The sequence below is a fragment of the Mauremys reevesii genome, linkage group 3, assembly GCF_016161935.1.
Source record: "Mauremys reevesii isolate NIE-2019 linkage group 3, ASM1616193v1, whole genome shotgun sequence".
Taxonomy (NCBI): Eukaryota; Metazoa; Chordata; order Testudines; family Geoemydidae; genus Mauremys; species Mauremys reevesii.
The window spans coordinates 61,968,977-61,995,007 of record NC_052625.1 but is presented as its reverse complement, the minus strand read 5'-3'; the positions used below and the strand labels follow the sequence as shown (position 1 = coordinate 61,995,007).

At 45.6% G+C, this 26,031-nt stretch overlaps 1 protein-coding gene and 1 long non-coding RNA gene across 21 annotated transcripts in view; one reads left to right on the top strand and one right to left on the bottom strand.

Moving 5' to 3' along the window:
• DNAH8 (dynein axonemal heavy chain 8) overlaps nucleotides 1-26,031 on the top strand; it is a 556,010-nt gene that overhangs the window by 310,150 nt on the left and 219,829 nt on the right. For all 17 annotated transcript variants that reach the window (XM_039529004.1, XM_039529011.1, XM_039529005.1 and 14 more), the window contains 2 exons: nucleotides 6,962-7,140; nucleotides 23,363-23,550. In XM_039529004.1, the coding sequence (XP_039384938.1) occupies nucleotides 6,962-7,140; nucleotides 23,363-23,550 (367 nt within the window). The remainder of the gene's footprint in view (nucleotides 1-6,961; nucleotides 7,141-23,362; nucleotides 23,551-26,031) is intronic.
• The window catches only part of LOC120400446, a 60,047-nt gene that overhangs the window by 2,780 nt on the left and 31,236 nt on the right, over nucleotides 1-26,031 (bottom strand). For all 4 annotated transcript variants that reach the window (XR_005595815.1, XR_005595814.1, XR_005595817.1 and 1 more), the window contains 5 exons: nucleotides 24,178-24,238; nucleotides 20,249-20,308; nucleotides 19,709-19,977; nucleotides 11,760-11,987; nucleotides 8,688-8,759 (listed from right to left, as the gene is read on the bottom strand). This is a non-coding gene — a long non-coding RNA (uncharacterized LOC120400446). The remainder of the gene's footprint in view (nucleotides 1-8,687; nucleotides 8,760-11,759; nucleotides 11,988-19,708; nucleotides 19,978-20,248; nucleotides 20,309-24,177; nucleotides 24,239-26,031) is intronic.

Below are 26,031 nucleotides of genomic sequence, written 5' to 3'. Positions count from 1 at the left end.
ACAAGACCCATTCCATCTATGGTGTAAGCCAGGGGTGGGCAAACTTTTTGGCCCAAGGGACACATCGGGGTTGCAAATGGGTATGGAGGGATGGGTAGAGAAGGCTGTGCCTCCCCAAACTGCCTGGCCCCCGACCCATCCAACCCCCCACTCCTTGTCCCCTGACCGCCCCTCCTGGGATCCCTGCCCATGGGACCCCCCCGTGAACATGGGCGGAGGACTCAGGAGGAGCAGGGGCAGCCGCACAGGTGGAGAGAAGCAGCGGTTTTCCTCTTCAAAGTGCCACTTCTCTCCTGAGTCCTCCGCCTGCATTTGCTGCGCTCCCTCCACCTGCACCGCTGTCCTGCTCCCGTGCCCCTGCAGTGCAGCCCCTCCCCCCCACGGGGGGGGGTGCCAGTGTTGAGCTGCCTGAATACCCAGCCCTGGGGCCCCCTATTGTTGGAGGGGCCGTGCCAGGGCACCCTGAGCTGTGATGCCCAACCAGAGCCAGCCAAGCTGCCGGGCTGGTGGCACGGCGCGCTGAGGCTGCGGGGGAGGAGGGACAGCAGGGGAGGGGCCGGGGCGAGCATCCCTGGTCGGGAGCTCAGGGGCCAGGCAGGATGGTCCTGCGGGCCAGATGTGGCCTGTGGGCCATAGTTTGCCCACCTCTGGTGTAAGCAGATGGGCTAGGGATTATGCCAACTTTTTCTCAAAATTCCTTGTTGGGGCTGCTTTATTTGTCTTCCTTGTGGTGCCATCAAAGATGGTGAAAGCCTGGGCTAGTGGTCCTAAGGGGTGCTGCAGTACTTTCCTTATGTCCAGATTCCCATTTGAGGCATGTGGGATATGTGATCCACCTTTAATACAATCGCCTTGTTTTGAGGCTTTTGTTTTCCTGGATTTCTTTATCACTGAATGTCTTTTGTTTTTGCTTTGGCAGCTTATCATAGGAGTCCTGGGTTGGCTGCACAGTTTCTAGCCTATGTCATGTCTGAATGCTATATATGCACCTTCGTTTTTCTCTTTTGCATGTAACAAATTGTGACAGTGTTGGGGGGAAAACCCCATCCGGTGTGGGGTGAGTGCACCCCACACAGCCTCCTAAACCAGAGTCAATGTACTCGCCCCTAATAGCTGGGCAGTGTGGCCCAATGGCCAAAGTCAATAGGTTCACCCATCTTAACGGGCAGTAAGGTCTGTTGGTCAGTCTATAGCGTTGCCCCTCCTAGTGGGGCAGTAAGGTCTAGCAGGTACAGTCAGTAGATTTGCCCCAGGGAGACAGGGGCAATAAGGCCTAGTCGCCAGTCAGTAAATTCACCCTTGTCAGCAGGGCAGTAAGGCCTAAAGGCCAGGATCAGTCAGAATGGGGGCCACCACGCACAGGAAAGGAGGTCAATGGCCCAGGTAGGGGGGTCTGGGCCTTCCCTCTCCACCGGACCCCAGCCCAGGGCCCTGGTCATGGCAGGGGCACGTGCCACTGAGTCAGAGTCTGGTGAGGGGGAGGGATGTCCAACCAAAACACACTGACTCAAAAATTCTGGTTCACTAATCAGGTCCCTATCGAAGTCCCCTGGGCTGCTTCCTACCATAGTTCCCACTGTCCTGGTCTGGGCGTCTCTGTTATCGACGGATTCTCTGGTCTGTGCTGTTTCTGGTGACTCTGGATGCAGTGAGGTCTCCATGGGTACCTTGGTGTCTGCCTGGGTTACCATGTCTCCAGCCCCCATGGCCTTGGGCCTCAGCTGGTTCTTGGCAGGCACCATCAGACTATGTCCTTTCTCCCTGGCAGTCAGCCCCAACTGAGGGTAGCTGCTCCCTTTTATACCAGTGCACCTGGAGAATGCCCAGTAGAGTGAAGGGGGCATGTTTTCCTCAGTCCACAATGTAGGATTAACTCTTCCCCATCCAGTATGGAGCGAGTGAGTCCCATCATACAGATCCTCGCTAACATCTTCAGGAGCTACAGAACAAGTGAAGAGACAGACTAATTCATTTAGTTCTACAAATGGATTGACCCAGGTCTTCTCCAACGTATCTGTCAGTGACTGACATCTTTTTCATCTCTCTGTAACCTGGGGGGCTCAAGATCTGCATGAGATATACCAGGTGTCTGGACCTGTACCGTTTGCCTTCGTTTCCTAAAAACAGATATTTCTGCACTCTGCAGTTAGGTAATACCTGTTCACTGCCTCAGCCTCAGGACTGAATCCTTTGGTCTTATCTGCTGTCTGTGTCTTTATTGACAGTCTCCTGAATGGCCTGCTCTACACGAATTTTTCCAACGGGTTTCATGACCCCATCTGTACAGAGGAGCCTCTGTTTTTGAAATGATCACACACCTCAGGATGTTCTGTCTCCAACCATGGCATTTGTATGAAGAACACTAGCAGATATCTTGTGTAATTTTGCTTGTCATAAGCCAAAACACTAAGATATAATTAGTCCGGTCATGGTTAGGTGAAGAAGCCCAGTCACCTTTTCTGGATGCTTGAGAAAAAGGCCAGGAACCACAACAACCATAACAGTTTAATTAATCCAGAATGCTGATAAGTCGCTGTTTTCATTACTCCAATGGTTCAGGTACATGTTATAAAGCTGAAACCCAAACACAGGATGAATTGTTGAGGACATCATTCAACTGGTTTATGTTGCTTCTCCATCTAGTTTGTGTTACTGAGGCTCTGTAAATCAATCAGATGGTGGTCCTCCATCCAGGTATAAAAGCCCTTCCTGACTAATCTCAGCAGGACCTTGTAGACTGATTTATGTAGTCTAACAGATCAGTGGTGATTGCGTCCCGTATACCCCGATGGAACTTTCAGCAGTAATACTGGACTCCCAAGATCATTGGAATCTTTTCCCAATGATTGACATCATATTGCATATTTTAAGAAATGCTCCCATTCTGATAATTATGGATTGGAATATTATCATTTTTTGTCATTCTTCCACAGTATTTCTGCATACAATGCGTGGTCAAAGACACATACTTTGTAAGACATAAATTGAGTTTTTTCCAAATATTTTCAGAGTCTGATTAAGGATTTTTTTAGGCTGTGGACATCTCCATTGGTGGTGCATTCATGATCAGCAAATACCCAACCTTGTCCTGAGTCATACTGACCTTGTTGCATGCTTGGATGTTGAACTCAATCTAGGAGATGATTGGTTATTTACATCTGTTTGCCTGAGCAGAGACCATACTTCATTTTTAACTTGAGCATTGTGAATGGCCTCTTCATAGTGTACCTCCACTGGTTCCATCCAGAAGGGCCAACTCAGTTACCAGCATTATAAAGAGTAAATAGTACTGGTGGAGGACTGATGCTGTGGTTTTTGACTTTCTCTGTATGTGAAGGCTTCTTGGCTTGTCCAGTAGTTCATATCTGAGGCTGCACTGCAATACCATTTAACCTATGATGTCCCTGCATCACTGAGTGTGTCTCCTCAAGTCTGTTGCTGTTATCATATGCCAAAGTTGTAGAGATGCAAGGCAGAATGTTGGATGTTATTGACCCACCTGATTCCTCCTCATTAGCCAGCTTCCTCCAGCTGCCTATAAGATATCCATGATCTAGTTGGTTGAGTGTCTGAAACAACTCCATATTGCTTGTGGAGGATATCCTGTTACCATGGGTAGTGAAGTGCTTTGGAGGTTTCTGCAAACCTCCACTAATGTCATATATATAATACTCGGGGGGAGGGGTAGAGGAAGACTGTATGAATCTTTGAATTCATGAGGCTGGTGTACTCTCTTTTGTGTCCCCTGTTAACACATGCAGGAAGTCCATGAGAGATTTTTGGCATTGGGGCATAATAATTATCAAGCCCCTCTGGCTGTAGATGCTGTGGTTGATCAATCTTGGATTCCTTCACATTTAGCTGCATGATCGTGGCACATTGCTTTGAAACCTGATCAGTCTTCTGACAAAAGTGAATCCAGTTCAGAGGCCATTCTTAGAATCTCATTGACTAACATTGCCTTAGATAGGTTTCCTGGTATCGCCATAACTTTGCCATTATCTGATATCTCAAGGCTACTGCTGAATTCTGCTTCCAGTATTCTCCAAATGTTTGTGACTTTATTTTTTTTTTTAAATACCCAGAGAGCTCATATTGGCCACCAATTTCTCTGGCATGTTCACCACTGATACAAGATGAGACTTTGAGAACAAATTAGGCTATTTAGTTATTTGCACTGTCATCCTTTTTTTTTCTTTCATAAAGTATATATTGTCATCATCTTCACCTTAACAAAACTTCTGCTTTTCTGATGGTCTTGTGTAGGCTCTAACAAGATCTGTGATTTGTGTGCCTCTGCTGCTACCATCTCCCTTTATGTAACAGCCAATATCTTTCTATCCATCTTCTCTTCTCTTCTCTTCTCTTCTGCTCTTTTCTGTACATTCCTGTTTGACCTGAGATCTACTGCTTGCCATGGTGGCTCTCAGGACTTGGTCCCTTTCACATAAATGGTTACTTTTCTCATAAAATACACAGACTTTTTTGTATATTCTGGTGAATGATGCTCCCATTCCCCTTATTGATTTGCATGATTTATGGCCAACTTCTTCACTACAGTGTAACAGGGTTGCGACTCACCATCCAGCGCCTCCTGCTGGTTGTCTCCAGGAATTAGCTCAGTCCAGTGGAGCGCCCTCTCCTGGTGGTGTCCCGCCCATTGTCTCGCCCTTAGTTGGCGTCTGAGCCTGCGTTGCTCCCCAGCTTGTGGCATCCTCTTCCGGACCACTACCCTCCGGCAGTGCCCCTTAGTCCATCCACACCCCCTTCCGGGGCGGGGGGGGGTGTTGGTCAGCAGTCTCTCTGCACCCCAGCCACCATGTCCAACCACACACCCCAAAGTCTAATCCCTCCTGTCAGGGATCTGGCATAGTCTATGATGGCCGCTCCCCACGGCCAATGGCTGGGTGTATTGCAAGGGCGGGGCCCAGGCCCGCCCTCTACTCTGGGTCCCGACCCAGAGACCCTCTGGTGGCAGCCTCGCTGTCGTCCTCCTCTCGCCTTGTCTGTCCACTTCCCCGGGCCACTTCCCCTATGGCCCCTTGCACCCGCTAGGCCCTTCCCTTCAGGGCCTGCAGCCTTGCAGGCTACGGGCTAGAGCTCCCTTCTGCTCCCTGAGCCTGTCCAGCACTGTGCTGTCCACAGTGCTAGTCTCCCAGACTGACTCTCCTCTCCCTGAGCAGCCTTTTTATAGGACTGAGCCTGACCCTGATTGGCTGTCTCCAATCTGGGCCCCAATTGGCTCCCAACAAGCCCTTCTCTAATTGGCTGCCTGTCTGCACAGGCACACTGGCCTGCTGCAACCCACACTCTCAGGGAGTGGGGCAGCCGCTCCACTAAATACAGGTGGAACATTTTGCCAATTTTTCATGCTGTTGCAGAGTTTTCTTGTGTGTAAATATCTTTATGCAGTTTAGGTGGTAAAATGTTTGTTTTTTCATTGGTGTCTTTTTATAGTGAATAATGGTGGCACATTTTTGGATCTCTGTCTCTTAAAAGATTCTTCCATCATTCCATGTCTCTTGGTTTGGTCAGTTCTGTGAAAGAAGCCTCCACATCACATATCACACACATGTTTTTAGACCTTTTACTCAGTTTGTGAATGCTTTTTGGAAACCTCTGAATCAGATTCGATTGTTCATTCGGTAATCACAATAGCATCACAGTCAAATCTGAAGCAAACACAGGAAAAATATGTAAATCATAGGTCACAGTACCTTATTATATACAAAAACTACCAAAAATTGATTTTAAATGTAGAAATCCGTGTAGAATCAAATCATTTTTCATTTGAAGCATGACCTCCATTATTATGTATTTGGGTAGTTGCCATGTTAATGGTTATGCAAATGAGACATTTTTTCATAGTATTCATTATTAATGTAAAAAAGTATTCATCATTAATGTAAAAAAAGTAATTACCCAAAATTGGGTGAAGATGTATTCATTTTTAGTCAAAATGTTGCCTATACCCATTGTTCACCCAGTGCCTCTGCTTACTAATACTGTTTCCATGGAAACAGGCCTACATCCACCTTTAAGCTACCATGCAGAAAGGTCCACCACATATTTTTGTAGTATGTATGAAATAATATTTTAAAAAATGGGAATTTGCCCCCCCTCTCCCCAGATGGTACCAAAAAGTTGTCTGGCTCATGGGCTAACAGTCCAGTAACCTACTTTTGTCCCTTAATTGTTCAAATGTCTTATATTTTCTTTATCACAACCCTAGAATTAATTTATGCTTCATGGAATCCTGCTCACTTGGGGTTAGATTAAATCTTTAGACTTGGCCCTGAGCAAGGGTGACTTATACCTAAATGTGCTTCTGTAGGAGTACCTTTACAAAGGAATTGTGACTCAGAGAGGCACAGTCATTCCTGGCCTCTGAGTAAATTCTGCAGCCCTTGAAATGATGCATCTTATTTATTTCTTGGGTATGGACACCTATTCTGACCTAAGGCTTTGTTCACTCTGTCTCTCTCCACCCTTTCCCATCCATTGTCTCACTGGGATGAATATCCAGAGAACAAGGGTTGTGCTCTACAACAGACCCAAGTCTGGGTAAATCAAGCAGTGGGGGTTGGGTGGCCTCCTCATTCTCCCAGATGGTCCAGCTTGGCCAAGCAAAGCAGGGTCACAAGTTAGCCTTTTGTTAAAGAAAGGTTGGATTGTGTCTTTAATTGCAGTTGCCCCAGGAGGCATTGTGCCTCAGAGAAATATCTCTGAGGCTCAATTCCCTCCCTGCTCTCCCTTTTCCTGGAGGTGGGGGAAGGGTAGGAGGATAATAATTTACTGTTGTCCTTGTACTAGCCACAAATTACAACACCCCCTGAATTGTGTTGACTCAGATATGCTGGCTGGCATGTTGAGGGGGCTAATATTGCTTTATTATATGCATGTACGTTTTATTTCTCACTTTCATCTGTAGTTAATTACAAATTTGAATTAACATTTACAGATGCTATATAACCTTAGCTCAGGCTTTGGGAATGAACATGGGAGGAGCTCCAGCAGGACCAGCTGGAACTGGTAAAACAGAAACTACAAAAGACATGGGAAAGGCTTTGGGAAAATATGTAGTAGTATTTAACTGTTCTGATCAAATGGACTTCAGAGGCTTGGGCAGGATTTTCAAAGGTAAGATTTTCCATGTTGTGTGTACTGAGAAACAAAGAACAAATTACTTTTTTATTAAATCGTAATAGCCACATAGGATAAAATTTTCACAGGCACATAAACCCCATTTTCAATAGTAACTTAGGAGCAAGTAGGAGGACTCCTAAGTGCCTAAGAGCCTAATTCACTTTTGAAAATGAGTAGAGGTTCACTGCTAACCTGCGACTGTCTCTGAGTATAGGCATTACTGCCTCCCTGTGGGCATCCAAATCCTATCTCCTGCCTAAGCCCTGTCGTGATTCACAAACGAGGGGAAGATGGGCATTCAGCAACCTAACTCTCCTGAGGGGCCAGATCTGATAGATGTGTTCAGAGCCTGCCTACTGGATCAGGCCCCAATAGATGAGCTTACACATAATAGCTGGAGGGGTAGGCCCTCCCTCATAACTTTTAGCCCAGTAGTTAGGGTACTCACTTAGGAGGTGGGAAAGCCCTGGTTCAAGTCCCCTCTCCATCTAAGAGAGAGAAGGGATTTGAACCAGGATCTGCCACCTGTCAGGTGACTGCTCTAACCATTGGGCTATAAGTCTAATGTAGGGAGTCCTTCAGTCTCTCCTGTTGGAGCTGTTGCATTGTGGGTAAATAAGACAAGAATAATTGGAGCAGGGGGATTGGATCCTGGGTGTCCCACATCCTGGGTGACTGCTCTAATTGTCAAGCTATAGAATCAAGCTTATGCTTGTATTCTCATTTTCACTTTCTTAGTCATTTTAAATTTTAATGCCTAGCCATACAAATATGCTTTACTGAGGTACACTCATTTAGTCTTTTTCAATAATAGCTGTATTACACACAAAGTTAAAAGAACATTATCAGGCTTGCAAAGTCAAGAAATCAAAGCTAAGAAATTCCAGAATTGCCTGGGTTCAGCTCCTTGAGTATGCATTATAATGTACTCTTTAATTACATGATCAAAAGTTAGCTTATCCCAGTTATTGGTGACCTGAGATAACTGCAGTGAAAATATGCAGTTACAGCCAATCCAAAGTATCTCTACATGTTAATCTTCCAATCCCTTCCCACTAGCCCCCTAAGCAGTTAGTCCCGAGTGCCATCTACCCATACTTTGACCCTTGACTGGAAGGCAGCAAAAATGATTAGGGGGCTGGAGCACATGATGAATGAGGAGAGGCTGAGGGAACTGGGATTATTTAGTCTGCAGAAGAGAAGAATGAGGGGGGATTTGATAGCTGCTTTCAACTACCTGAAAGGGGGTTCCAAAGAGGATGGATCTAGACTGTTCTCAGTGGTAGCAGATGACAGAACAAGGACTAATGGTCTCAAGTTGGGGGAAGTTTAGGTTGGATATTAGGAAAAAAAATTTCACTAGGAGGGTGGCGAAGCACTGGAATGGGTTACCTAGGAAAGTAGTGGAATCTCCTTCCTTAGAAGTTTTTAAGGTCTGGCTGGGATGATTTAGTTGGAGGTTGGTCCTGCTTTGAGCAGGGGGTTGGACTAGATGACCTCCTGAGGTCCCTTCCAACCCTAATATTCTGTGATATGTGTACCTTCATATGCATCTGCTCAGCTCCTTGGTCCCATTGTTTGTGTATTTTCTGTAGCTGCACCCATCAACCACTCTAAGAAGAAAATATGATTACTTAGCCCTATTGTAACAGTACTTTGAATTATGGTTCACATGTGTATTCCACCACTTGCCCTGTGTTCCCTCTGCACTGGAGTTTTCAGACACATTTCCAATGTAAAGGAACTGAGGGTGGAAGGGGAGAGGGGAAGGTTGGGGTGGCACCACACTTATATAGCCTTAGAACGGGGCCATGAGGAGGTGCAGGGTGCCTGTGCCACCTTGATGGGTACTGTAACAGAAAGAAATCTGGCTCCAGCTTGCTGGGTGTGCACACATTCCTGTGTGGAATACATGAATGAACCACATCTCAAAGAACAACAGTTGTAATACAGGCAACTAACCACTTTATCCTCTTTGCTAGGGCAGTTCTCTAAAAAGCATAAATGCTCAGACCACTCTTGACCTCCAAAGCCAAAAAAAATTACTGCTTCATCTTTCTCAGAGTGCTCAGTGTGGGATTTTTCTGCCCAGAGATTAGCCACTCCAATACCAAAGGCAGAGCATACCTTTTGGCTTGCCACTCCCTGGTACTACCCCATACTGGCTCTCATAGAGCATGGCCTTTGACTTCTGTACCCATTCCAGGATGATCAAGACTGGCTGTTTCATCAGTGGCAACAATAGATCCACCATTGGTGGTGTTGGTAGGGCAATGGACATTATTGGTACTGACCATGCCAGAGGCCTATGTAGCTGCAAAAGATCTGCTCTTCCACTTGGTACCACTTCACTGCTCATCCAAACTAACCGCACCTTGTCGGGGCTGTCACATGCAGTGCAAACATCAGCACTGACATTGGGATCTGTTATAGTAACTGTGACCAGAGGTCCTCGGTCTCCTCTATGACTTCACCCAGACTACAGGTTTTGCTTTGCCTCAGTGCATGGTACCAATAGCTAGGAAGCCCCTGATGTTGCCCCTGGTATCTCAATCCTGTCATATATCACTGTCCTGATCTCTGATGACACCTTCTAGTACCACACCACCCTTGCCTTTGGAGCATTCTGATCCTCGCTGGAGTCTGAAGTGGGTTCCTATGTCTCCCCCTTCAGGGAGTTCAGGGCATCCTCCAGGACTTTGACAGGGTCCCTCACCAAAGGCTCTTACGTAAATTAAGTTGTCATGGGATAAGAGGGAAGGTCCTTTCATGGATTGAGAACTGGTTAAAAGACAGGGAACAAAGAGTAGGAATTAATGGTAAATTCTCAGAATGGAGAGGGGTAACTAGTGGTGTTCCCCAAGGGTCGGTCCTAGGATCAATCCTATTCAACTTATTCATAAATGATCAGGAGAAAGGGGTAAAAAGTGAAGTGGCAAAGTTTGTAATCAACATAGATAGTTCTCTGAATATGTCCACGCAGTGTGCAGAGGCAGTCAAAAAAGCAAACAGGATGTTAGGAATCTTTAAAAAGGGGATAGAGAATAAGAAGGAGAATATATTATTGCCCTTATATAAATCAATGGTACGCCCACATCTTGAATACTGCGTAAAGATGTGGTCTCCTCATCTCAAAAAAGATATACTGACACTAGAAAGGGTTCAGAGAAGGGCAACTAAAATGATTAGGAGTTTGGAATGGGTCCCATATGAGGAGAGATTAAAGAGGATAGGACTTTTCAGCTTGGAAAAGAGGAGACTAAGGGGGGATATGATAGAGGTATATAAAATCATGAGTGATGTGGAGAAAGTAGATATGGAAAAGTTATTTACTTATTCCCAAAATACAACAACTAGGGGTCACCAAATGAAATTAATAGGCAGCAGGTTTAAAACAAATAAAAGGAAGTTCTTCTTCACACGGCGCACAGTCAACTTGTGGAACTCCTTGCCTGAGGAGGTTGTGAAGGCTAGGACTATAACAGCATTTAAAAGAGAACTGGATAAATTCACGGAGGTTAAGTCCATTAATGGCTATTAGCCAGGATGGGGTAAGGAATGGTGTCCCTAGACTCTGTTTGTTAGAGGGTGGAGATGGATGGCAGGAGAGAGATCACTTGATCATTACCTGTTAGGTTCACTCCATCTAGGGCACCTGTCATTGGCCACTGTCGGTAGACAGGATACTGGGCTAGATGGACCTTTGGTCTGACCCAGTATGGCTGTTCTTATGTTACACTCATAGACATCCTGACCAGAGCAGGCTGAAAGACTAGAGTGCCTGGTTTAGGCACAACTGGAGTCTGATACCATATCAGCCCCATTATTGGCCCTAATGGGTGCCTTGAGGAATGCTTCCAGTGACCAGGTTTGCTTCCCCATTACTCTACAGAAACAGATCGCCAAGAAGGGAGGGTTTCCCACTTGGTACAGAGAAGTCGCTTGTGATCAGTACAAAGCAGCTGCCACACACTCAAGACTAGGACTTTCCACAACCTGCTATCTATATTTGTGGTGCAAGACCAGTCTCTGGAGGTTTCTACCCTGCCTTCTTTGAATATTTCATCCTTGTCACTGGATAAGGCTCTGGTATTGAAGTGTCTTCTCTGGTACCAGATGACATTAAGCTCTACCCAAAGCTCCTGGAAAGGATGGCTACATCACTTGGTATCCAGATGGAGCTCTTGGAGCAGTCTCCTCATAATCTCATGGACATTTTACACCACAGCTATATCAGGGAAAGATGCCCTTCCTGTAAGTAAGGCTATAATGCAGCTCATTACGTCCCTATGGCAAACCCCTTCATCAGTCACGCTTGTGGCAAAGTGCATAGAACATAAATGCCAAGTTCTGTCCCAGACATATGGACACTTCTATCAACACTTCCATGCCAGACTTTCTGGTAATGGTAGGTAGTAAATAAAAGACCACTGCCAAGGTAGAGCAAACGCTTCCCTCAAAGAAAGGGACACACAAAAATTATATATATATTTTTGATAAAAGGTATTATTCATTTGCAGTGGTACATCTGCATATAGCTACCCATCCGACTCTCTTATCCTGATATGACTATTCAAATGTGGATACTATGTTCAAATTCCTAAACAAGCTACCTGAGGACTGTAGGAAAAAGTTTCAGTTCCTTCTGATGGAAAGTCGTTTGATCTTCCAAGCTGCTCTTCAGACTTTCCTTGATGCTTCAGACTTAGCTGAAAGGGTCATGGTGACAGCCATAACCATGCACCATTTCTAGTGGCTTCAGTTGCTGGGGATTCCTGTAGAGGTGCAGCAGACTCTTGAAGACCTCCTTTTTCAAGGCTGTGCTTTATTTTTCTTTAAGCCTGACAAGGAAGTACACACATTGAAAGTCTCCAGGGCTGTGCAAAAGTCACTAGTCTTTATATGCCAGCCTGGGAAAGCACTATGTCTCAGCATCAGTTTCAGCTGAAACAGCAGTATTACCCACCAAGACACCTGGACCAGTACAGGTACAAACACAGACAACTTAGAAAAAGGCCTACTCCATCTACCTCTGTGGTCATTTTCATTCAGACAGCTGCAGACCTCAAAGGATTCTGTTTGATTCCTCTGTCAAGGATAGCCTACTTGTCAGATCCAATCTCTGTTTCTCCTACTTCCTATGTGTGTAGCAGTCCATCACCTCAAACAAGTGGCTGCTAAGTGTGGGAATCTATTGCTAACTTGGCAGATGGGACTGTGGGAAGCTGTCCATGTCTAGGCCTCAAGGACGGGCTAATTAGGCTGTGAACTGTGTAGAGAGATGCTGGCCTTGGGCTGGTTCTCATCTGCCAGTAGGCAGTAAACAGGATAATAAATCAGAAAGTTGTACAGGATGATAATTACCCTATGAAGTTGTAGCTGTGCCTGTGTGTATCTTATTAACCAATTAGCAATTGCTTGATTGCCTGCCATAATTGTATATAAGAGCATGCTGGAGAGAAATAAATGACTTTGCTACCAATCACATTGATTGTTGGGCTCTGTCCATGCCCGCCTGAGAGGCACTGCGACGCAACAAATGGTGACCCCGACGTGATTCGAATCGAATGATGATAGTGTCGGTGCCCTAGTGTCGGTGGCCTGTTCCAGGCAGAGGAGCTGCGGTGGGGAGTGCTGGAGAAGCCCCCAGGCGTCCGAAAAGAGAGGCGCACCTGAGCCCAGAGGAGAGTGGCTATAAGTCGCGGAGAAGGAGAGCGGCTATAAGTCGCGGAGAAGAAGGGCGGCTATAAGTCGCGGAGAAAAGCGGCGGCTATAAGTCGCGGAGAAAAGCGGCGGCTATAAGTCGCGGAGAAAAGCGGCGGCTATAAGTCGCGGAGAAGAAGGGCAGCTATAAGTCGCAGAGAAAAGCGGCGGCTATAAGTCGTGGAGGAGAAGGGCGGCTATAAGTCGCGGCGGAGAAGGGCAGAGCGGCTAACATGGGAACCGCTGCATCAGCGGAAGAAAAAACGGTGCATAAATATTTAAGACGCATCGCGGAACGGCAGGGAGAAAAGCTCCCCTCTGATACGTTGTCCCGCCTGCTGCGGTGGGGACAGAGAAGGGAACTTTTTGTTAAGCCGAGTACAATTTTTAATAAAACTGTGTGGGAGCGGCTAGGCTCCAAGCTTTGGAAGTTGGTGGCTCAGGGCGATAAGGAAGCCTTTTCCCTGAGTCCAGTATGGAATAAGACAAAGAAGATAGTAAAAACTCTCGCGGCCGAGGCAGGAGTGCAGGTGGCCCTTTTTGAGCTTTTCCGCCCAACGCCCGAAATGCCTTCTGTGTTGCCGGTTGGAGCCAGGGAGTTTTTCGGTGGCGAGGACACGGTGATACCTTTGGCTTCCGACCTGGATAATGTTGCCCCTGTTACGGTTCCATTACCCTCCAATGTGGCCCTCGGCCCCGATATAACTAATCCTGCTACGGTCCCGCTACCCCCCGATACGCCCGAGCCTATGAAAACAGCTTTGCCGTATGCACCCCCTCCCAAGCCATGCTGTGTCCACGGGACCTGGGGGTGTCACGAATGCGGGGAAACAAAGGAGGCTCGGGTGAGACACGTGCCATCACAGGTATATCCCAATTTGACTACGCTTATTCAGTTTACCCAGTTTAATGCCTTTTATAAGAAAATGGAGCGCCGGGGTCAACAGCTGCAGGCCATTTATAATAGGTTAAATCAAATGCAAGGTCTTCCAGCTGGATCATCGCGGAAAGAGGGGGATCTGGAGAGGCTCCTCCTGACCGCCCTTCGGGCACATGACGAGGAGGTGCTCCGCTGGAAGCGAGCCCTGGACGGGAAGACTTTGGAGTGCACGGCGCAGGCAGAGGCTCGTGCCGTGGCCCCGGAGGTCGTTCGGACCTACAAGCAAGTAAGTTGTTTTGGCAGGAGCCTGGAGAAGGCGTCCTACGCTGGCTGGTCTAAGCCTGGAACAATGCCGAGAAAACCGTTATGCTTCTCCGGTAGGAGCTGCAATAGCTGGCTGTTCTGACACAGGCTGCACAGATTAAAAGAAGCCAAGTAGGGAAGGAAAAAGAACAGAATGAGTTAATCAGGAGACTGACTGCTTGGACCCATGAGTCTCACTGCAAAAAGACCCCTCCACATCAGAAGACTTGGCCCACTGATGATTGGCCTATTTCCTTTTCTAGCTCTACTGTGCTTTTGGACAACAGGAAAAAAGGACAAGGTGACGTGTTGGTTAACCTCTCCCTTGTCCATTAGCAGCCCCCATTGTGTCATTGAATTGTTTTTTTTTGAAAGAAGCAAAACCACTATAGGATGATGTCCTGGTAATTTTCCCCGTAGAAGTTGAACCACGACGGTGGTGGAAAAGAAGAAAAAAAACCAAAACACTCACATCATTGATGTTGCCAAAATCCAGAAATTCCTGACTAAAAGGACATTGAGAACTGACCCTGGTGAAGAAACAAAGAATTGTACACTGGCAGGAAGAAATTTGGGACTCCTGCTGAGAAATGTGGTATTGATTGGATTTTGGGCGTTACCTGAGAAAACTCAGCCAAAGGTGGAAGAATGGCTTTGAATTTATGTGATCCTAGTACCTTTTTGTTAAGTGCCTTTTTTAGCCTTATTAGATTTTTGTGAATTTTGTGTTATGTGCTGATATTGGCAGCTGTAAGATTGCTTGATATTAGATGTAGCTTATATTATATAGATAGGCTGAAAGCAGATGTTGTAATTAAAGTTATATGCATGAGAATGTAGCCCCCACGGTGGTAAAGTACAGATAATTGTTCACAGAAGAGACCAGAAGGGTAGGGGCTAGTTAAGAAGTACACCCTCCTAGCTAAATTGATAGTGGGATAAGTTAGTGTCCATGAAAGGAACGGTTTAGCAAGAGGAAATACGGATCGGGCCCAGGCAGGCAGGCAATAGACAGAGAACTGGGAAAGGAAAAAAGGATCGGGCCCAGACGGGCAGGCAATAGATAAAGAGATTAGAAAGCAGGTTGGAAACCTTTGAGGGTGTAGTGGAGAGAAAAGGTTATTAAGCACAAGCTTGAGAATTTTAAATATTCAAGAGAATATTTAGAATGGTGATTTAGTTGAGACAGGTGGTTGTTGGAGTACAAGCGAGTAATTTAAGGCAGAGTAAAAAGTTAACTCTGTGGTTGCTAGAGGGAACAGCAGTTGAATTTTGTAAAGATGCTAAAGAGTAAAGTTTTTGGTGTTTTTGAAATGTTTGTAAATAAATTTAGGCAAAGAGATTAGTTTGCAATTGTTTGGTTATGAATAATTTTGTTGCATTAGCTAAGAATGTATATAGTGCTATGTAATTGAAATTGTATTAGGCTTAAGGGCATATAAGTGGTGATGTTTTTCTTCAGTGTTTAATGGCAGAATTTAAAAGTAAGAAATTTTAAGCTGTGAATAGCTTTGAATTCAGAAGCAAGCCAAGATGCAGTTGTATTACTGTAAATGATTTAATGAAGTAATTCCCCTGTTTTGCCTGAAATTAATAAGGGTATTTGTGTATTTTAAGTAATGATTGATTGCCCAGTAGGGGTATATTTGTTTTTGTTTTTTAGCTATTAAAGAAAATTGATGTTAGCTGTATAGTATTTAATGTACCATGCATTTACTAATAGAGTTAAAATTTATGTTTTGTGTTCTATGTTTTGTCTTGTGGTGTTTGTTTTCTGGCCAGAATTGTTGTTGTGTTGTTTTTGGGAAGATTTTTATGTGGTTATGGTGTGTTTTCTCTAGGACCCCCCCCCCCCTCAGTGTCAGTTTGATCACCTGACATATGAGGGATGAATTGGTAATAGAAATTTGTCACAGTTTGGTGTGCTATAGAGTAGGGGGGAACCCTGCAGAATTTACACCATTTATTTGTTTTATTTTTGGTGTTTTATGTTTTGTTTTGTTTTGGTGTTGTTGGTGTTATGTGTTAAGAATTGCATGGTTATAGGTGAGCCCTATAGAATAAGGAAATATTATTTGGTTTTGGTTTTGTGTAATTGGTTACTGTTATTACTTTTTTTTTGCTTTGTTTTGCATGCCCCTTTTTGTGTGTTTTGGAATAGAGCGGGAGATGTAGATGTGGAGTTGCATTTTCCCTATGCTGCTTTGGTGGAAAGTTACAGTTGCATGGTCACAAGAACAGAGAGATGAGATAAAGTTGTTATGAGAAAGTAGGGAACTGCCAGAGCGAGGCAAATGCCAGGTGGCCTGACTGGGATCAGATAAGTTGCATGGGAAAAGGGGAAATCAGTAAGCAAGGTGGATTCCGGCGAAGTGGGTCCGGCCTTGGCTGCGTCCTCGGGCGCGACAGCAGACAGATACGGAAGAGTCACACGAGATGCGCCCAGACGCCGCGGACCCAGAGCCCCTGGAGGACAACTGCTCGGTGGCTGCGCCAGGACCTTTGGCTGCTTTGTTTGATTTTGTGTGATTGCATATTAAATGTGTTGCCCCCCCTCCCCCTTTTTGTTACCCATAGGTTTGGAGACGCGCGCTCCGGGCAGTGCAGCATGGCCAGTTCCCCAATGCGCTCCACAAGCCTCCGTGACTTTGGGCTGGGCTCCTATTCCGTTGGACACGGAGATTTATCCTCGCCTGGTTTTGCCTTTTTGCTTGCTGTGGCGCTCCTTGTGAGGGGAGGCGCCACGTATGATCTTATACCCCCAGTAAATGCTTGGTTGACTTTGGCGCAGAGTGCCATAAATACTACGGCCTTTTGCTTGCCCCATGTTCCTGCAGTGGGAGCCCTTATGGAAACCTGCTTTGTGGGTGTTTGTACCGAATTGGAGGTGTTGCGGCGGTACAACTGGCTGTTTCACTGGCTGTTTCGTATTTCCAAGGATATACCTTATGAAGAGTTGTATGCTTTGGGGCCTGGAGCCTTTTCATATAAGCTAGATGCCAGTATGTATTCCTTTCGTTTGGCTAATGTGACAGCTGCCATTACCTGTGTGAATTTTGTTAATACTAAGCATGTAGCTATTAACCATAATAATGTGGAACTTGCTTGTTGCCATAAGAGGAATGTATCCTTTGCTTATGCATATATGAAGTTGCCCCTGGGGTGGTTTCTGTTATGCGGCCGCACAGCCTTTACCTACATTCCAGCTAATAGTTCAGGTGGCCCCTGTGCTATTGGCCGTGTGGCCCCTTTGTTGTTTCCCCATCCCATAGTGAAAGGGCATCGTCAGCGGCGGGAGAGCATTCCCTTAAGCCCTACCTGCAAGGCAGATGTTACCTTGTTTTCAGAACAGGAGGCAGCAGCCCTTGCCTTTACCCTGGTGGGCCTCCCCGGTCTGGTGGTGCATAACTACCATGCCGTAGCACATCTTGCCTGTACTGTGGCGAAGGCTTTGAATTTAACCTCTACTGTTCTTGCCTTGTTAACTCAAGAGATGGGAGAAGTTCGCCGAGGAGTTCTGCAGAATCGCTTGGCCATTGATTATTTATTGCTGCGACATGGTCATTCTTGTTCTGATTTTGTGGGTATGTGCTGCTTTAATATTACAGATGCGAGTGCGGCTATTGAAGCTGATTTGGATCGTTTGCGCCACCTAGCGGAGGGCATCCGCCAGGAACAGGGAGATTTCTGGCTGTGGTCATGGATGTCGTCGCTACGCGGCTGGGCTGCACATTTATTGCAAGGTTTTATGCTAGGGATGCTGTGCATTTTTGCTGCTTGCCTTTTGTATTTCTGCTATTTGTGTGGCCGCCGTTGCTGTTGTGTGGCACGCACATTGGCAGAACCCTCCTGGCCCCTTGGGCCACTTGCGTTACCTGGAGGAGGGATGTAATAGGTAAAAGTAGGGTATTGCGAAAGATATTGTTACGGTTTAGTTAGGCAGCTGGCGTTTTTATTTGTTTTTTAGCTTTGGTTTGTGTAGATTGTAGTATTGATTTTATAAGTAGGGAATGTATTGCTAATGCCTTCTCTCCTTTTCTTTTTGATTTTGAGTAAAGGGGGGAGATGTGGGAATCTATTGCTAACTTGGCAGATGGGACTGTGGGAAGCTGTCCATGTCTAGGCCTCAAGGACGGGCTAATTAGGCTGTGAACTGTGTAGAGAGATGCTGGCCTTGGGCTGGTTTTCATCTGCCAGTAGGCAGTAAACAGGATATAAAATCAGAAAGTTGTACAGGATGATAATTACCCTATGAAGTTGTAGCTGTGCCTGTGTGTATCTTATTAACCAATTAGCAATTGCTTGATTGCCTGCCATAATTGTATATAAGAGCATGCTGGAGAGAAATAAATGACTTTGCTACCAATCACATTGATTGTTGGGCTCTGTCCATGCCCGCCTGAGAGGCACTGCGACGCAACAGCTAAGAACAGTGGAATGTGGATATTCCCTGAAGTTTTTTTTCCCCTCCTTGGCCTCCCTTCCATGTCCCTTTTCAGGGACCCATATCCAAGTCTGTACTAAGACAAGTGCAAACTCTTCATTCTTTGGGAGTTACAAAGGAATTGACCCCTCAATACCAGGACAGGGGTTTCTACTCCCACTACTTCCTATATCCAAAACAAAACAAGTCTTGGGCCACTTCTAGACCTTCAGAACTTGAACAAATACATCAAGAACTTGAGGTTTCTTGTGGTTTCCCTTGTAGCTATTATCCCTTCATCAGAGCCAAGTGATTGGTATGCTGACCTTGATTTGTGAGATGCATATTTCCATGTGGCAATCTACCAAGGCCACAGAATATTCCTAAGGTGCATAATAGGAAGAGATCACTTGCAGTTCACAGTTCTACCATTTGGCCTATCATCTGCATTGAGGGCTTTCACTAGATTCATGATGATGATTCATCACTGGATGATTGGTTGGTGTGGGGTCATTCCTGTCACCAAGTGTAAGGAAGTATCTATTGGATGCTTTCTATGTTCCAATCCCTAGGCCTGGAAGTGAACAAGAGACATTGATCCTCAAAGCCTTCCAGAGAATAGAATTTATTGGGGCAGTCCTGGGGGTTTCAGCTCCAACCCAGGTTGTTTCTTCTTTGAGACCTCTGTGTGCCATTCAGAAGCAGTCCCCAAAGCTCAGTAAGGAACTGCCTCAGGCTCCTGGGACCTATGATAGCATGGACTTGTGACCTCCCCCTCCCCTATTCCAGACTGCATCTCAGAGGCTTGCACACACAGCTCAGGTCAGTTACTGCCCTCATATGCACCATCTGGACAAGCTAGTGTTTATTCCAGGCAAGAGGTTGGTGGATGAATCATGGCATGTAGGGGAGTCCATTCTCGCCAACTCTCCCCTCTGTGATCAGATGATAGATGCTTCTGCCATGGTGTGGGGAGTGCATTTGGGCAATCTAAAGGGTCATGGCTTGTGATCTCTCATGAGGTCCAATTACACATAAATGTTCTTGAGTTACATGCAATATCCAGAGTGTGTCAGTTTCTTCCACACATACAGGACAGAATCAAATCAATCATCCAGGTGCTCACTGACAATACCACAGTAGTGTTTTTATGTGTACAAACAGGAGGGTGTCAGATCAGGCAGCTTGTCTCAGGAGGCAATCAAGCTGTGGGTTTCTGCATATGGAATTTACTAATCCTCAAAGCATCTCACCTGCTGGGAGTCCAGAATGCCCGAACAAGTCATTCAATTTGGATCACAAATGGTCTCTCCAGCTGGCTACTCTAAGATCAGTTTTTCAAGTAGGGGTTGTCTCTACAGTTGGTTTGCTTGCAACTCTCCAGAACTGGAAGTGTTCCTGATTCTGTTCAAGTATAGATCACAGCCCCGAGTCCATCTCAGATGCTTTCCTCTTTTCATTGGACAAGGATCTGCTGTACATGTAGCCACCAGTGCCTCGTATCCCCATGGTTATTGTCAAGCTGAAACAAGAACAAGGCAAAATTATCCTAATTGTTTCAGATTGGCCAAGGACATTGTGGTACTCCGATCTACACAAGCCATCCCTTCAGGAACCTACTTCTAATAATATCTGATATTCTAGAATCATGGGCAGGTGTTGCACCTGAATCCTCAGTCGGTGTAGCTCATGGCCTACTTCCTCAGCAATTAAACCCAGAGGAGATGCACTGTTCAATAGCAGTTCAGAATGTCCTGCTCAATAGTAGGAAACCATCCAAGAGATCTACTTACCTTAGTAATTGGAAGTTTCTTCTAACTGGGCAACTAGTCAAGGTGTGTCTCCTACACAATCTACAATTAAAAAGATTTTGGATTATTTGTTACACCTTAAAGGTCTGGCAGTCAGCTCCATCAAGGTGCATCTGGCTGCAATACAGGCATACAATGCTGAAATTGAGGACAGGACTGTATCTCTAACCCTATGACTACCAGCTTCCTAAAAGCTCTGGAGAGGTTGCTCCCACCATCAGAGATCCTACTCCACTGCGGGATTTGAATTTAGTACTGTCAACTCTTATGGGACCTCTTTTTGAGCCTTTAGGCTCCTGCTTATTGCTACACCTCTCAGCAAAGGTGGCCTTTTTAATAGCCATCCCCACTACAAGGAGAGTGGGGGAACAGTGTACCCTGGCAATGAATCCTCCATTTACCATTTTTTTTACAAGGACAAGGTGTGGCTTAGCCCACACACTAAGTTTCTTTCCAAAGTAACATCTGATTTCCATCTTAATCAGTCAATGTACTTATCTGTCATCTTTTCAAAGCCACATGCTCACAAAGATGAACAGAAGCACCACTCTTCGGATGTTCGCCTGGCCCTGGCTTATTACTTGAATAAACCAAAGATCTTCCAGTTCTCTTCTAAACTTTTTTTTACTTTGTGCAGAATGAATGAGAAGCCATCTTGTCGCCAAATGGATCACCAGCTGTCTTGTCATATGCTATGCTGCCAAGGGTATTGTGCTCTTAAGAAGCTGTTAGAGCAGTGGTCCCCAGACTTTTTACCTCATGCCCCACATCCTTGTCTGTGCCCCTTTTCCCCCCAAGCTGGGTCTGGGAGGGGGGGATGTGGACATGGGTAAGGGGGCCAAGGCTTGGGCCACAGCTGGGGGACAGGAGTGGAGCCTGGGTGTGGAGTCAGCAGCCAGGGCCAGGAGTGAAGCTGGGTGGCGCTCCCACCCTCCATGGGTGCTAGCCTGGGCCCCAGCTGAGCTCCCTGAACATTCCTCATCACCCCCTTGGGGGTCATGCCCCCCCATTTTGGGGACCTCTGTGTTAGAGCATTCATCTAGAGCACGCTCCAACTCCTCAGTGTTCATGGGGAAAGATCCACATCATGGACATCTGCAGAGCAGAGACATGGTCCTCAGACCACATATTAGCTAGATGCTGTGTAATTATTGATGCATCAAGGGAAGATGTGAATGTGGGCTGAGTGGTCCTGCAGTCCCTCTTCCAATGATACTCCTAGTCCCCACTCCATTGAAAACAGTTTAGGAGTCCCTTACAGTGTAACAGACATATACAATCACTTGAAGAGAAGAGTTACTTTTTTGTGACTACCGTTCTTCGAGATGTGTTTCATATATCCATTACCCAACCCACCCTCCTTCCCCAATGCATTGGAATCTAATTTCTAAGATTCTGGTATAAAGGTACTGAAGGATGGACTAGTCAGCTCCACCCTTTATCCTTTTGACTCAGAGGATGTGGGATGCCAGGGCACAGGGTTGGCTGCTCTGCAGGTACTGCTAGGGAAAACTCTCCTGCACATCCCTGCGCATATGTACTGTGTAATGAACATACGTAATACATCTCAAAGAACAACACTTATGAATAGGTGAGTAACCATTTATTTTCCTTTAACCTTATTCTTGGAAATGGCTGAAAACTTAAATAGTCAATTTGAGGCAGACACCCAGCCTGGAAAATTTCAGCCCAAACAACTAAGGTGTGGCAAAGTTGTAAGCAACTGACAACTGGGTCTTTATAGTGTCCGCAACATTAGGTGATGCTACCAGCCCTGCCTATAATAATTTTGTTTTGAAAGCTTCATAATTAGGATGCTAGTCAGATTCTTGTCGTTTAATAGAAAAGTGTCAAGATACTGCCTTTTTGGAACTCCATGAATATTGTAGAGAGAGAGATTAGTGAATTTTTTTTTAAGTACAATAGCAAAGGCCAGGAGGATGTGTGTGACAGCTGGAGAGAAAGCATTCTTGGCTGAGGGGATCTGGGTGTGGAACAAACTTCCACGGGAGATTAGATGAATCTGAAGTCTTGCGAGCTTTAGGAAATACTGCAAAATTTTCCTCTTCCAAAAGCCATTTCTACTCTAGCAAGAATGACATTCACAAGATTGACACCCTCATCTATCCAAACACTCTGCCCACAGGAAAAAAACACCTAACACCCTGAAACAAACAGATAAACCAAACAATAAAATGAAAATGCCATATCCAAAGTAGAGACTTTACCCCCAAAAGAAAAGAGTCAGACTCCAGGAAGTCCACTAGGAATTTCAATATTGGTATTAATTTAATATGGAAGGTACTTAGATATTGCAGTGCTAGGCAGCCATACAAAACCCATAAATAGATAACATAATTTAAAAAATTACATTTACAAATCTATATGAAGTTATTCATGGTGAAAGTCTGAAATCTGGGAGCTGTGCTTACAGAAAGAGAAAGTAAGAGGACAGGAATACTAGTAGATACTGAGGAAAAGGGAAGCCATGTAGCTATAAAAAAGTACTGTTCAGTTTCTGAAGTTCTGATCAGAAAAAAAGATGCAGAAAGTGTGACTGAGTGATTTTAGAAAGATAGATTACATACCAGTAATCCTGATTACATAGTTCACCTTTTTATTCTCACAATTTTAGCATGAGTTTTGTGATTGTGTTCTGTTTAAAGTCCCAGCTACTGGAGACAAGTGATTACATGAGAATCTTAGCTTTAACTTAAAAAAAAAAAGGAGTAAAAGTTTCTAGACTTCATCGTTGTAGAGGAAAGCTTGAAAGTGTGACCCAAGTGCACCCTGAAGACTCAAAAAATAGAAGGCAGATAAAAAGAACCCAAAACGCATTAATTTTTTTAAAATTAAGAAACTATTCTTTATACTGAGTTATGGGTCCAACTGTAGGAAAACCTGTATCCAAGACCTGGCAATTCTCTGAAGAATTTAAAAAAATTATTCTGGTTGAGTTTCACTGTTAAGAAGTTTGTATACTGAACTGCCTGCAACATCTGCAGGAAGAGAGGTGCAGACCAAATAGCTTAGGCTTGTGGGGGAATCATTTCCAGAAACCATGTTATCAGCCGCATTTTCCTTTTCCCATTGCAGGTCTTGCACAGTCAGGTTCCTGGGGATGCTTCGATGAATTTAACAGAATTGAATTACCTGTTTTATCGGTTGCAGCACAACAAATTTATATTATTTTAACAGCAAGGAAAGAAAGGAAAAAGCAGTTCATATTTTCTGATGGAGATTGTGTAGATTTAAATCCAGAGTTTGGAATTTTTCTTACAATGGTAAATATATGAATGGAAGAGTATAATTTGGTAATCGTTGATACGAGAAGACAAATTATATAAATTAATAATATAGTAACTTGGAAAACAATGCATATTGTTAATTACATTGTGGTATCTACATACTTATTGTTTGCAAAATCATTGCTATGCAATACCTTACCACCACACTATCTCCTGAAAATGTTTTTTGAATTTTTTTCAAACCAAAGCCCAGATATTTTTGCCTAAATGAATGCTGCTTCCTTCTCTATAAAAAATCATGAATGTGAATTACCTATGAATGTATTAATAGTTTTGTTCCTTATTTCATGATAGTGATGGCTAGTCCTCTAAAAAGATTGCCACGGATCTTGGGGGGAGGGTGTCTTAATTTTTAATAGTATGCAAATTCCGAACCCCTGCAATAAAATATTCTTGATGTTCTTGATGTACTTCTCCATATATATTCTGCTTTTGGCATGCATACATCCCCAAGCACTCAAGATTGGAATAGTTGGGCCAGCAAAGTCTGTTGGGCTGTGCCTGTGTTTTGAGTGCCCTCATGTCCCTTCCTTCTGCTCATACACACAAAGCTGAGGGCATAAAGGTCAGAGTGGGGCCAAACAACCCTCAGCACTCTCTTACCTCCCATGGCTGTAAGATGGAACTGCAAGCCAGTGTTTCTTTCTCTTGTGCACATGCATATCTGAAACAAATGCATTGTATATAATTAACACTTTAGAATAGCTTTAGTAGTTAGGATTAATATAGGTTTAGTAAGTTTCTGTTACAGATAATTTTTTTCCAGTTAGCTGGTACCAGGCTTCAGCCTTTATGGATGAGCAAAACCTCAAACAATGTCCCTCATGTGAGGCAGCTGTATCCCTCAGTGATGGTCATATAAGTTGTCCGTTAGACTTGTTGAGAAAAATGTTTTATGAGGCCTGTCTCTGATCCAGATATACAGAATAAACCCATATCTGAGCAGTCTTCCTGAAATGCCCTGCAGCCAGCTCTTGGACTCCTGCTCAGGGGTGGCAGGTTTGTATAATTTTTGGTAGTGCCCAGAATGGGTCCAAGACCCGCCCTCCCCCACACCTGCCTTGTAAGCTGATACATGTTTTTTAAAATAATGTAAAAATGTGAGGGCTCTTGGGTGGGGCTGGAGGTGAGGGGTTTAGGGTGTGGGATGGGCTCTGATAGAGGGTTGGGGTGTGGGGGTGGGGCCAGGGATGAGGGTTCATGGTGCAGGAGGGGGCTCAGGGCTGGGGCAGAGCATTGCGTTGTGAGGTCTTTGGCTGGGGGTGTGGACTCTAGGGTGGGGTGGGGTGGGGCAGGGCTGGGGATGAGGACTTTGGGGTGCAGGCAGGCTGCCCCCAGCTGGGGCCAGAGAGGCGGACTCCCTCCCAGCCCTCTCCCCGCCTCCCGGCAGCACACTCACCTCGCACCACTGTCACTGTACAAGCTCCTGGGGCCTCTCTTAGGTCCAGGAAGCCCCCTTGCCTCCCCTGTGGTGGGTTTGGGGGGAGCTGTCATCAAGTGGGTGCCTCCTCCCCTGCTGCTGTCCCTCACTGTAGCCTCACTGGAGGTGGGCCTGCCCCTTGCCCAGCCTGGGGCAGGAGCAGTGACAGTGGGTGGGAGGTCCCCTGTGCTGGTGGAGGGTCCCACTGGAAAAATGAATTGTCCATCCGAGGTGGAAAGGCGGGGTCAGGGTCAGCCTGCCCTGGCACTAGTGATTGGGGGGTGCTAGGACCCTGCGGTTGATGCCAGGACCCTGCAGTTGATGCCAGGAGCCAGCAAGAAGGAGTGCAGCGTGGAGCTGCAGGGGACAGCTGCCCAGGGCGCAGGCAGGGATGCTCAGGGGAGGCGCGCCGGGGCAGCAGAGTGGGCTGGAGGAGAGACCAGGCCCCAAACATTGGTGGAGCTGGGTCCCCGTGCCCTGAATATTGCTGGAGCACGGGCACTGTAGGCCCATATAACTCTCCACCCCTGCTCCTGTTCCCATGAAACACGCTCCTTGTTAAGTATTCATCACTGACTATTAGTGGTAGGACACAGAATACTTCTTCTAAAGCACAAGCAGAGGTCTCTAATAAAGAGGCATAGTTTGCCTCATTCCTCCTCAGTCAAGGGTAGTACAAGGCCTAAATTAGATCATTCAGACCCTCATAAAGACTCTAGTTGCTGTACATCAGTAGCCATTGTCTCTGGCACAAGCTCCACAATACTCTGGCACAATACTGACATCAGAGCTCACTCTAGAAGTACCAGCTATATTGGTATCACCATTGTCATCAACTTCCACCCAGTGCTGTCATCCTCAAAATGTTGTTCACAGTACCAGCTGTCTTAACACTGAGATTCACAGTAGTGGGTGAATCTAGTGGTATCCACCCTTCCTGAATCATCACTATCGTCTTTGGTATCAGATACAATCCTTGGTACTGGCAAGCATTCTTCATTGGGTCCTGGGCCCCCTACCAAATCAGATCCTCCACT